The sequence below is a fragment of the Gymnodraco acuticeps genome, unplaced genomic scaffold, assembly GCF_902827175.1.
Source record: "Gymnodraco acuticeps unplaced genomic scaffold, fGymAcu1.1, whole genome shotgun sequence".
Taxonomy (NCBI): domain Eukaryota; kingdom Metazoa; phylum Chordata; class Actinopteri; order Perciformes; family Bathydraconidae; genus Gymnodraco; species Gymnodraco acuticeps.
The window spans coordinates 2,060,492-2,074,545 of record NW_022989982.1 but is presented as its reverse complement, the minus strand read 5'-3'; the positions used below and the strand labels follow the sequence as shown (position 1 = coordinate 2,074,545).

Below are 14,054 nucleotides of genomic sequence, written 5' to 3'. Positions count from 1 at the left end.
ATTAAACATGATAGTAGGCCTATATAAAACCATCCTCGTATCTACACAACCTATAGAAATGCAAAACGGCGTCAGTTTAAAGTCATTCTATCCTTCTGTTTACCGCATCATTTATGAGAATACATTTCTTAAGAGAACATAATCGAGGGGTGATCAATAACATTTCCGTATTGTTTATTTCTCCAAGTTATGTTCTTGTGTGCACTGAGGAGTCTCAAACAAGCGTTTGTTTAATCATTTTAAGATTGGCTTTAATCAATTTGTGAAAATGAATTCTTCATATATGATAAATGAGAGGTAACGTTTTATTTATGGTATTATTTCCACATATTTATCTCCATTCTTCCTTCTGCCAACGGTGTCGCAGTTTCTCGTCTCTCCCGTTGTTGTGCTTAGTGCGTACGCATGGGTCAGAGTTTGCGTGGAGGACCGCACGTTTTCCCGTCAAGTTTGTTTTTTATAAATCGCAAACATTGCGTAGAAACTGGCGTACGCCATCTTTTGAGCGTACGCACCGTTTATAAATGAGGCCCCTGCACCTTACCATACTTGTGCTGGTACTGTCCATACATGACAATGTTACTCAGAATCCCACCTAAACTGGGCACTTTGCACCAAAAATAAACTCTTGCTAATTACTGTTCCAAATTCACCTTCACCATCTTCCTCACAATCAGAGTATGAGCATACCAGGTTATTGTAACCCAGCTGAGATGCACGTGTTGCAACTCGTTGGACAGCAGACTTTTCTCTGCATGAAAACAGATGCACTAACATTTACTTACTTTAAGGATAAGGCTAACCCGTGCCAGGCATCTCACAGGGAGTGTGGGGGGTGTTGGCTGAGTCTGGGCCTGGCAGCGGTTCTACCTGAAGCTTCAGAGCAGGAGAGGATAACATGGCCAACAGCTGCTTGTCTGTCTGCATGTCTACTGGCTAAATAAAACATATTTTGCCAAATGCAAACACTCACAATCCACTGTCTGTATTTCACGCCTCAGTAATCTATGCTATTGTGCATTTCCATTCCTCCTTTGCACTTAGTCCAATTTAGCTTTTGACCATTTGGTTGTGGGTGTTCAGCTTTTGATATTTGGCTCACTCTAGGATTAAACGACTTCTTTAGATAATGTTTGGTGGTATTGTGTTTCTAGTTTAACATAAATCAATTATATTCAGATGGGATGGTGGAGCTTTGAGTATCGGGTCAGTGTCGACTACAAAGGTATGGCTCATTTGCTTTTGATGATTGCTGTTTCGGTTACTCAAGCTGAAACAAATCAGTTCATGCAGAATCACTTCCCTGCTTTATTCTCTATATCATTTTGAAAAGACTGAATTATTAAATGCACATATTTCCCAGGAGTTCCGGTGCTTGAAAGGCAGCATTGGATCCAAATTTAGAAGTATGCTAATATGAATACATGCACATATTTACACCTACCCACACACACATTTGCTTCCAACTTTTCCTCTTAATGCTATTTTTTTCACATTTCCTGCATCACACTGTGCTGTCTTCTTGCTTTAAAAGAACAAAAATATCGAGCACCTTGCTGTATTTCCCCTCTAAAAGTCCTGCTTCCTTCTTTCTCTTTTTTTTGTTCATCTTTTTGAAATGGGATACAGCTCCTGCTCATTTGTCCGGTATCTTCTGCCAAAGATCTCTGAAACAGAGTGCAGAGGGTCCCATAGGACCGTCTAGAAGAGTGGAGAGCTGAGCCACAAGCTCTGTGTTCTGCCTGCCATAACTTTGGGGAAAGCTCCGAACGGTAATGGCCATGCTGTGTTGTGCAGCTTGTTAGGAGAAACTTTCGAGGAGATGTACCACAGATGAGTGGACCCTATATTCATTATAGAGTTAAATGCTGCAGAAAAAGTATTGACTTATATATCACAGATGTACTCAGGAATGGAAAGGCAACATGACAAGAAGATAACAAATAAATAATCTGATAAAGTGTCATGTGGTGCACAGAACAAATTCTTAAAGTTGTACCATGAACATGAAATCATTTTGAGTGTTGACAAGCCCAAATGAAAGAGGTTACAACTCTTCTTTTTCAGAATGCGTGGGATGAAGAGGAGGTGGCTCCATTTTTCTGCACAAAACACTTCTACTTAAGTCGTTTCTCAGCATTATAAACAACAAGGTATGTGAACGACTGCTTTATGATTTTACTTGTAGGCCATACATACACAAATAAAATGCCTATAGCTCCTGAACTACCCTGACATTAAACAGGGAGAAGGAAAACGTAAACACTTTTTTTTTTAGTAAAAATATAAAGTATCAAAGTATACATTTGAAAATAATAAATAAAAGAAGAGGTAAATTAATTCTCAGGTGAGTATAAGCAAGATAACTATGGTTATTCTACCATTACTTCCATCTGTCTGCTCCTCTGAGGAAGAAGCACCCATCTGAAAAGTGTAATTAGTGCAAATAGTTTGCATAGCCACTGTAATATATTTTCCCATTATAAATAATTACGTGAGTTATTTATTTATAGTGAGTATATATAATAATTATATTCTACTACTCACTACTACTAACTACTCACTATTATACCAAGTAGAAGCCCATCTCCCCCCTCACGGTGAATGCCGACCACTGCGTCACTATTGTTTGGATTTGGGATTTGTAGTCTTTTTTTTAAATGTGTCTCTGCTGTTATGGGCGGCAGGAAACTACAAGTTCCAGATTTCCCAATGCGGAAGTATTGAAACAAAACACACTGAGGTTGCTGCACAAGAGCCGAGAAGATGTCTCATGTGGTAAAGAAACGAAAATTGGATAAAACCCGGCAGGACAGACTTTATTTTGACAGCTATACCGATGTGACTATCCACGAGGAAATGATTGCGGACCACGTCCGGACTAACACGTACCGAATGGCGATACTTAACAACAGTGAGTCCATACGGGGGAAAGTTGTGCTGGACGTGGGTGCAGGAACCGGCGTTTTAAGCATGTTCTGTGTTCAAGCCGGTGCTAGGAAAGTCTACGCCGTTGAAGCTTGTTCTATAGCCGAACAGGCTGCGAACATCGTGAAACAGAACAACATGGAGGACAAAATTGAAGTGATTCGAGGCACAGTGGAGACGGTGGACCTACCGGAGAAGGTGGAGGTGATAGTGAGCGAGTGGATGGGGTATGCCCTCCTGCACGAATCCATGCTAAACTCGGTCCTCTACGCTCGCGACAAGTGGCTCAAGCCGGGCGGCATCATCCTGCCCCACAAAGCCGAGCTCTACATCGCCCCCGTCAGCGACCCGGTGGTGGAGGACCGCCTACAATTCTGGTACACGGTCAAAGACCAGTACGGTGTCGACATGTCCTGCATGTCCGACTTTGCCAGGGGGTGTATCATGAACTCGGACATCACTGTGAACTCGGTTCACGGGGAGGACGTGCTCTCCCACCCGGCCCGCTTCGCCGAGCTCGATTTACACACGGTGACCGTGGAGGAGCTGCGCTCCGTCAAGGGGAAGTTTAACTTCGAGTCTTTCGGCTCGGCTGCAGTGAACGCTTTCTGTGTTTTCTTCACGGTCACTTTCCCATGCCCGGACAAGCCACAGCCGCTGGTGCTCTCCACGTCCCCGTTCAAACCGGAGACGCACTGGAAGCAAGCGGTGCTGTACCTGGATGCCCCGGTGGATGTGGTGCAGGACACGGTGGTCACCGGGGAGATAAGCATGTTCCCCTCTGAGGAAAGTGCCAGACATATATGCATCCACGTGGACTACATCATAGGAGAGCAGAAAAGACAGTCCAAGACCTTCTCCATCCCTGACTGGAGCAGTGGAGCTCAGTCATAGGGCAGCATCACATCCTGTGTTACAGTTCAATCACCAGGCTGCAACACACTCAAAGGCCACAGTCCTTTATTAATATATGTCACTAATTCCCAAACCTGCTCCTAATAACCTGAGTTATTGAATAAGTGGAGCTATGTTGACCAGTGAGGTGAATCCACATCTAAAACTATAACTGATCATGGAAAAATGACATTATTGTCTCTTCTGTTTACAACATTTTTACCCATATTTACCACTAAATGGAGATAATTATGATTGTTGTAACTAACCTGTAATGTCTCCATTAATCATGGTCCTAATAAATAAGGAAATAAATGGGTTAACATCCCAACAAGTCAAAACCTAACATTGTTGATTTACTTTTTCAAATACTGTTCTTACTATTATATTATTACAGACCAATCAAAAAAAGCAAATCATTGAATCTCTAATTTTCATTGATTATTTTCAGTCTGGAAAAAAACATTTAAAACTATATTTGAGCATCACCAAATACTTAAAGTCTCCTGACAAATGCATAGTTAATAGTAGGGTGTAGCTCTGCAAAGCCAAGTGAGGCAGGCAGGTTTTACAAATTGTTGAATAAATGCAATGCCATGCTGCAGACACCTGATATTCTATTAAATGTAATCATGCATATTGTGGGGAATCTGATCAAAATGCTGAATTCAAATGAGGTTTAAACAGATATATTGACTTGGAGCAGCTGCAGGCAGGCAGAAGGTGTTTTACAGGTTTTAATAACAAACTAAACTTGCTGATTATTTTGGTTTCAAAACTAGCACACACTATCATGTGTTGCCAGAAACAACTGACTTTATCCAAAGTTGTAATTCTACAGCAAAATTCCATTACAGTACACGTACAACAAAGCATTTTATTTTCATGCCATGCTTTACTTGAGTTGTGACCGTGACGTTTTTATCAGTTACAATCAAGGATAACCCTTTTTAATGAACGTTTAAAGTTTGATATCCACCTTGTTAATAATTTGTCACTCATGAATCAAATAAAAAATGGTATCTGGTCACTGATCAGTCATTGGTTCACTGACTCTAGACTACTTTACAGTCAGTGTACAATTAGAGGGCTTGGATTTTGAAGGGAGTGCGATTGGAGTTTGGTGAACTGACAACTGTGTTTCAAAGATAATTGTTTATCAGCTAAGTTCATTATTAAATAAATGGGAACTATACTAATAAATGGTTTGACTGTTACGTGTGTCATGAGTCCTAATTGAAAATATGTACTTATTAGCATAGGGAATCCTGATCATGTGTCAACGTTACAATTATTTTTGAACAGCTAATGTTTGAAAATACTGATATTGATTTTAAAAATAAGGATGTTGTGTTTTATTGAAGTTAGAATGGCCAGTAACAACTTTATAGCAAAATGAGTATAAAAAAACAAACAACAATACCATCATAACAATAAATAACTTGTATAATGATAACATAAGTCAATGGCAATGTTAAAGAAAATACTTCAATACAAATATATAATTTAATAATGTATCTACATTTCTTTTGTAATCTGTCAATAAAATATGATAAGCATTTCCTTGATGACATTTACACAAACGATTGAACTGTTTTTAGCCTTATTTGCAACACAAGATGTGTTACCAATAATGCCTTTACTTCTAAATCATACATTTATGCATATCTATTTTATTGAAAAATCTTTATTTCTGAACACACATTATTTATATATTTTATTTATTTAGTGTAGCGTTGTCTCATTCCAAAGGTCAAAGGAAAATGTGTTGAATTAACCTTTATGGAAAAGCACCATTCAGTTATTATGCTCCAAATATCTGGAACTAACTCCCAGAAACCTGCAGGTCCGCTGCAACTCTGACTACTTTTAAATCCAGACTAAAGACTTTTCTTTTTGCCGCTGCTTTTAATTGAACTATTCACATCTTAAACTGCACTGTAACTTTTATCCATGTATTTTTTCTTTTAATGTTTATTTTATTATCTTTTCTTTTTAATGACTGATTTTAAATGCCATTTTCTTAATGTCTTTCGTTTTTTAACTCATCAAGAGCTATAGTGTCTCCAAATCAAGCACATTGTCTGCCCGTTTGTATAAAGTAAATAATGGCTGGGTCACATTTTTAACTTCAAATGTCTACTTTGATTAAATTGATGATGACTAGCAAGAAAAAGGGCACACATCCAAAACAAAGAAAAAAATCTTCTTAATTATACATTAGTCCTATGTGACATAACACTAATGGTGCTTTTCCACTGCAGCACGTAGCTGGGTAGCGGGCCGTGCCAAACCCGGACCGCTTTTTTTTGCTTTTCCACTAGGGGTAGTTCCGGCCCAGGGCTACTTTTTCACCTTTTTCAGGCCCTCCAAAATCGAGGTTCTTACGGGCCAACAACCGGGCTGAATATGCTAAACTAGTGACGTAAACACTCTCGACTGCTGAATGGTCTGAGAGAATCGCTGGCAAGGGGGCTACAACTACAACATGAACATATTTTACCGTGATTTAATTGTAATACACGTTTCAAAATGATGCCCAAGTAACAACATACTGATACCGGTTAGTAAAAACCATGAATCAATGCTTTGACAAGTCTGCAGACAGACGGCAGGCGAAAAACCTTTTAAAATGTGTGTTTTCGGATCGATCAGGCTAAGCTAACGTTGTATATGCTCCAACTGTCCACACTCACAACAACGGCCTACAGACATAAATAAACCAACGACTGTATTCGCCATGACACAGACAGTCTGTGGTTTGTACTTGTTTAACTTTTGACTAGTTTCTGAACAGATATGAGGAGCTGTGAGCTCTGAGTGCTAACAGCTAACGGCTGATGTTTGGTTTTGTGGTTCGCATTGAAGATGACGTCACGGCAGTTTTACGCAGCGTTGCTCCGCCTACATTGCGTTAGTGCATTACTATAGTTAGCCCCAGCTACTAAACTGTAATGGAAACGCAGCATAAAGTGAGCCTGGCCTACCAAGGCCTAACCATACCGTACTAAGCCGTGCGAGGCCCAGCAGAAATAGCTTTCAAGATTCTTTAGGACCCAGACCTTCAGATGTCAGGGCTGAGAGATGTATCACAGCATTCTACGGTTTGAAACACATATAGGCTACAGTGTTTCTTCAAAAGTCAAGCAGTCAAACGGACTAAAAGCCGGGTCAGATCCTTGCTGTCAAAACAGGTCTTTAACTGGCTACATGTGAAAGGTCTATGAGGTGGGCCTTTCAGTCTCGTTGTTGCCCTAGAACATCTTTTTTTTGTCAGGGCGAGACATAAATACATTCCATCGCTCTTTATTCAAATTAAATTCCACCAGCTAGCTTAATGTGCACGTACAGTGGCTGAACATCTCATGCTAGATATGCCTGAAAAGAATGTGTGTGGACTGCACAAAAGAAAGTGTGCAGAGAAAGGAAATGTCAAATGCAGCAAAGCAGCCTCTATTAAGCCCAGAATCACGCTAATGCATGCATGGCCACTCTCGGCTGCTAAATGCTAAACTAATTGTGATCCATTGTTGCCTAAAATGGTTTAGAAACCATTAGAAACAAGTGTTGAAACTTGAAATGGGATTATTCGTCTTGTATCACACGTCAATTTAGGAGACAATCAATAGACAATGTGCTTAATCTAACTGATTTCAGGAAAGCAGAGCTGGTGAGTGAGAGTCAGCAGTGGACTGGGGTCACTTACTATACAGTGTGCAGTTGTCTTTACAACGTGTGTTTCAACTCTTGGACTATGGAAGCCATGAGGAGTGTGTTGAATACAATGTGTTCCTTTAGATGTGTTAAACATAATCTGAGTAAGACGGAACATATTAATTAGGCACATTACTTACGTTTTCACTCATAGACATTGTAGTTGTGCAGCTATTCCAATTTCCACTGTTGATTTGTATAAACCTTTATGCCCGAGGACCATTTGTTTTTCTTTATTAAAAAAGTAAACAGAAGAGCGTCTGAGAGGCGTTTTTGCTTTTTCGTTGTGATCGCTAAATTCACCTTGTTTATAATATTATCATCGTTCCTTCAACCGGATACTGTAGTGCTTCAATGAAAGTGTATTTTTTAGCATACGAGTGCTTTTGTTTTGAAATCACTTCCGTGAGTTTCGCCCCGCACCTCGCTCCAATGACCATTAGACTATTTAGTAAGGTAAAAGCAAAAACGCCTCTTCCGTTTACTTTTTTAATAAAGAAAAACAAATGGTCTGAAGATACACGGATTGTTGTAACACCCAGGTTGTATTTATTGTGTGAGGCTAAGCATTATGCCCAAAAGTTCAGTTTTTGTTTCAGCCATCCATGCACCAAAGAACTGGTTGCATTTCAGTTGGTGTTGTTCATGATCCCACTTTTCTTGATCTACTTCCTGAGTTGTCTTTTCTTCCGTTTAAATAGACATGTGTTGGCCTACTGAGGAAGATAATTACTTGACACTTAGAAATTACTTTTAAATGCTTGTAGGCAGCATTTTAAAACTGCTACAATGAAAAGTAAATCCGGAAAACAAACCGGTTAAAACACGCTGAAAAAGAGTTCAGGCAATATTCAGTTAAGATGCTTAAACAAACTGTGGAGTCCAATATTTAAAATACAATTAAAAGCAAACACACAGTGAAAGTCACTCAGCAGCATAGTGCAAATATAAATATTTAAAACCGACCACAAGTGGTAACATAAATGGTGACTATAGTGAAGATCTCACAGTCTATCACCTCAACATTCAATCCAATGTCCCTGTTCAAATCAAATAGTGCCCCTGTGACACAATGAATTATGTATTCCCAAAACGTAACTAGGAAGAATGTAAATCTCCTAATGTAATCTTGTTTGATTTGAGATAAGTGGCCATTTAAATCCATGGTGTTCCTGTTTATGTTTTCAGTGACCAGATATGACAACTCTCTACGGGTCACACTATGTGATCCTGTACACTCATCAAATCATTGAACGCGCTTCCACAGAGCTCATTTCTCGATCGTAGCTGAAACCTGACTGGACTCAGTGGCGTGCAGCATCTAATCATGGCCACTCATTCATCTTTGTATGCTAATGACACCATGAATAAGCCAATAGGATTCAATTCCCACCATCGGTTACAGTAAGCCATATTACTGTCAGCATTTCCTGTGAGGACAATTTGGGAATATATTATTGATAAAAGCTAATTTTGTCACCAACCGGCCCCTCGTGGCAGACCATTCATCATTGTTACCGTTAGCAACAGGAAATGACCCCTGCGCCTGCTGCTAAACCCCAAAATAACTGTCCCACTACATGTTCCCATATTTTTCCTCAACATTCATAAAACAGTACACATATTCAAATGAGAGGAAGTGCTTATTCTAGCTCTGAGCTGCAAAAAATAGCCATTTCCTATCAAAAATGCATCCAGCTGAAAGCACTGAGTCTTGACTTCACGGACGGACACACACTGCACAACAAGGACATATCTGGACGGCGACTGTTAAGAAAGTGAATCCCAAATCACTCGCAGGGGCACGTAAATCTGAACGGGATGCCCCCGATTCACAATCAGCCCGAGGCAGACGTCTCTCAGCCTGTGAGCAAAGTACAAATCCCGCAAACTGTGGGGCCACATTCTCCCCCCCCCCCCCCTGCTCACCGACCCGCTAATCCTTTTTGAATCATGCACTTTTTGGATTATGCCTCTATGTAATTCTTCTCAGGTATTGTTTTATAATTTAATATGATATTTCAATGTGGGTTATGGGTTTAGGGCACCGTGCAGGATTGGATAAGCAGCGCAGGTCTGCGGGCAGCAGATTGGAGCGGAGTGTTAGTGCCAGGCTCAAAGCAGTGTGATAAACCTTTGACGCAATGTCCAAATGGAGCAGGTGCACAAAGGTGCTGAGACTGACCTGATTCACTCCTTCCAAAGACTCCCATAATGCATTGTGAACCCTGTATTCGTCCCGACTCTGACCAAGTGTTTTGCCTCCCAAGAGAAGTTGGGATAATTGCATAGTCACACAGTTTATATAAGGAGTAAAAATGGCAGGTAAACATCATTATTCACCTTTTCCATGTTATGAAAGCAGGAAAAAAACTAAAATAAATCCTTTTTTATGTATCTCCTCGGCTCTTTGCAGAGTTCACTTTGTCCACAAAATCTGAACTCACTGAATCTACACAACACTCCTCTCTTTATGCATATTATTTCAGTTTTGAAATGATGATGGTAGATTAAACTACCTAGCAATATAGATCCATAAGCTAACATTTAATGCCCGTCAACTTCCTACACATGATGCATCAGTAGGGTAAAGGTATATGGATCAAATATACTTTCACTAATATCTTGATAATAATGCCATGTAGTGAATCTTTTAATTGTGATAACATTGATATGTATATATATTTTGACAAAAAAAGACCTGATCTGTGTGTTATGTTCTAATCCCGTCAATAGAATACATGAAAGATCGAGATACTTCATAACATGGGTCCCACAAACTCCTAAAATTGAGTAATGCCATTCTTATTGAATAATGTAACATTGCTTGCGATGGTCAAACACAACCAAATATATTAATTGCATAAATACTTTTTCATGGTAAATATCATAATTTGGCGCGACCATATGCCTGAGTAATAATACAGCTTAATATTTATAGAAAATACATTTCCTTTAACACTTTTCTAAAAACAATTGTCTGAATGCAACTTGTAATAGATTATTTCACATTGTTGTTGCCTGAACAGCTCCATGCACTCTCAGATTTATAGGTGGATGACACAGCTCTGTCATACCACATAAAAGTGCATTGAGCACATTCTTATATCTGTTTGAATATCCTGCCTTCTCTCCCACCATCCCACCCCCACCCCCCCTTTCCTAACACACAACTCCTCCGGATGAAGGCAACATTACCCTTCATTGAACAGGCGTACAAATCCAATACCTCTGTGCCTGGCGTCCGCCAGACAGGGATGTGCTAAGACAGCTTTACCCATCAATTTTCGAATAACCATCATGGAATATGACAAGAACGGAAAAAAAGAAACCCAACAACACACAAGGGTGGAGGTGAGATATCGGAACACAGGCCACGTGATTATCGATCGCTCAAGTTAAGAGCCATCTATTGAACCCACTGATGGGTTTGAAGGCGCATGGTCGTGTGTGTGTGTGAATAATTATACTCTTCTACATTCAAACACATCCTCCTTTCAGTCTGACCTCCAGCACATCTTGTTTAAGAGCAAGTATCTGCCTGAACTTGGTGTTTTAGGCCTTGAAGAAAAATCTGAAAACTCCTTAACACTGAAAATTGTTTATTTGAATTCAAAAGAGGAAATTACATGTGCTCTTTTGTAGATGTCCACTGTGTACACCTCTTTCTTGTCGTTGAATAGAACCAGAGGTACATGTAACACAAGTTGCCCTTGGGCTCGAGAGAGAAAGAGAGGCATCAGTGTGAAGAACTGGGTCCACAGCTGAGATAACTAGCCTTAACCTGTCCACTGGTTCCCTTATAAAGAGCGTCATTGTTGTGTATTGGATATCGGAGCATATGATTTTGGGCATTTACTTGCAGGAAAGGCACATTCATCCAATGCAATCTCTTTATGTAGTCACAGATACTGTAATGCACATTCTTACATCATTCACTCATTGAATCTCATCGAATCCAGTACGCCTTTTAATTTGTTTAATTTAGGTTATACAATCATCTTCTGGTGCTCTCTGCTGCTGGGTCATCACGTTCTGGTGTCACTATGTTTTTGCAGTTCATGGAAATCCAGTGAACTTAACACAACTCAATACAAGATATCAGACATACATACTATATACTATATCACTTACTGAGATCTGAAATGCACCATAACCCAACTCGACCATTTTCCTGTAGTATCTGCCGGGTTTATTGGGTTTATCAACTCAATCGATTTCTGGCTTTCCACTTGGCTCAGATGCTGCCACCCTCAACTGGCACTGCTCTGAAATGGGGACACTTTTTTCTATAAATAAAAAAAAGTGAAATGCAAACAGTTTCAACAACATTTTCTTGTCTACAGAAATCCAATAGCTGATGAGCAGATTTGAATGTGATCTCCGTGACTTGTCATAGGAAAATGTGTTTCAGTGGTAAAATATCACTGAATGATTTATTACAAAAAAAGCTTAACTGCAGCAGTGAGAGATGTTTCCGTTCGTGGTTGCTCTCAGTTGCGGCTCACAGGCTTCAGCGAAGAAGGAAACTTGAGGTGAAAGTCAGTTGTCAAAGGCTGAGCGCCTCATTGTGTCAGAGAGCAGTGAGTCCGATCACTCCTCTCAAATGAGCCACTTGGAATCTTATTTATATCACCTGCTTTCTTTTTACCAACTTTTTCTTATCGGTTACACCTGGCGTGGAGGATTTTTTCTCCTGGAGTGTCCGGCTCGAGGTGACGTTGCGCCGGTAACGGGAGCTCTCCTCCATTCCCCGCGAGCGGCGGAGACAAGCTGGTCGCTCTTACGACGAGCCTCCCATTCCCTCGCCGCGCTAAGATGTCCCGTTTCAAAGCGGATTTATTTGGCTGCGACACGAGTGGCTGTCCTCCACGCTATGAAGCACTGAAGACCAAGGTGAGAGTCTCAGCCCTTCTTCTTTTCATTTCACCCATCCCCAATCAAACCGGAGCGCGTAAACTTTTAGAGCTTCGCTGCGACGCACACGGAGTGGGTGGCCAATTTGTGCCTCGTGTGGGATTTGTATCCCGACTAATTTGGGAACAGATGCATACGTTTTCTGTTTTATCTTTTGTCTGCTTTTTATGCACTACTCTTTATTTTTCTATGCGTGGGAATGCAGCCCACAAATCAGCAACATCAACACGTTTGGTTCGAAAGTGTAGCCAATGTTGTAGTGCCAGATAAAGGATATATCTGGTTGATTTAACTGAGCTGTCTTCTTGCAATTTCCTGCACAACTCACCTGCGCATGCTTTATATGAGGGTTTAAATGACTGAGAGGTGGTATAGGCACTGTGTTTCCACATACAGTAATAAGTCATTTGAAATGAATCAGTCACGCTGTGTGCAGATAATAACCCCATGATTCCTTGTCATAGATAACACGGAGACAGCGCTCTTGTCATCCAATTGATTTTTCTCTCTCACGCTGGATTACCATCTTTTATCTCTATCTCATCTTTTAAAGCCAATCTGTATCTTGTTACATGTACACTTTCACGCACGTTTTCTGAGGTTCGGCTCTCTTTCTGATGACACCATTGAATGCAAGCAGGTTGGGGTGATATATGCGGGGGTGATGAGGGCCTCTGTGGGCCTATAGAGGCTGTCTGCAGACAGAAGGCATCCACACATTGAGCTGCTTGTCAACCTGCTGAGAGGTTAACCTGTGCGCCAAGTGTCAAGACCTGAACACCCCCCCCCCCCCCTTCTCTACGTCCTCTTACTCTTTGTGTGAATACATTAAGGTGTGAAGACGGTGCACTCTCAGTCAGGATTGATTAAATTGTTCTCGTTAGCAATGTTATTGAAGGGTGAAGGAATGAGTTAAAGCCATTTCGCCTATTGTCACTCTGAAAACAGCAGTGAGTGTTTATGTAAAATTACAATCAATTATGTTCCCCTATAGGCTATTGCCCATTTCTCATTGATCATTTGAATGAGATTCTGTTTAAAATGACACCTTGGTGTCGGAGTGACACCTTTTTTCTATACATTTAAATCAGACGACTTCCTACACTTACAAGTAATAGGAGATTAAACAACTTCATGTATGGCCATGATAATAAAACTACATAAACCCATGGGTACGCCCTTTTTATTTATTTACATATAGTTAAATCCCTTTATTTGATCAATTACGCACCATTCGGAGTTGTTACAAAAAACATCTTAATTATCTTTTTAAAAATAACAATTACAAATAATCTGAATTAAGCAGTAGGAGATACTAACACAAAAGCATTTCATATCTTAAAATTGCACACGCCTTTGGTTGCCTGCCCAGTAATAATCGCCAGCTGGGAGTCAGAGATATTCCTCTTTCTATTTTACCCGGATGCAATATTTCCTTTGAGACCTTTAACGCGCGCATTTGTTGGATAATTTAACGCGATGGTCGAACCGGGTGAACTCCACTAAAAGAGGTTCAACTGCAGGCGATCCTCCTCCCTCCTGAGTTATAACGGGTCCCGAAAGAGGATGCTGCGCGCGTGTGTGAGGGTGGTGGGGGGGTT

General features: G+C 40.4%; 1 protein-coding gene across 1 annotated transcript; it reads left to right on the top strand.

Moving 5' to 3' along the window:
• Nucleotides 1-2,721: 2,721 nt before the first annotated feature.
• On the top strand, nucleotides 2,722-5,039 carry prmt6 (protein arginine methyltransferase 6). The gene has a single exon (XM_034211945.1). The coding sequence runs from the start codon at nucleotides 2,767-2,769 to the stop codon at nucleotides 3,820-3,822; it is 1,056 nt and encodes a 351-aa protein (XP_034067836.1). The 5' UTR covers nucleotides 2,722-2,766; the 3' UTR covers nucleotides 3,823-5,039.
• Nucleotides 5,040-14,054: the final 9,015 nt, after the last annotated feature.

Excerpts from the sequence above, each read along its gene's own strand:
- prmt6 (XM_034211945.1), top strand. The coding sequence starts at position 2,767 with ATGTCTCATGTGGTAAAGAAACGAAAATTGGATAAAACCCGGCAGGAC.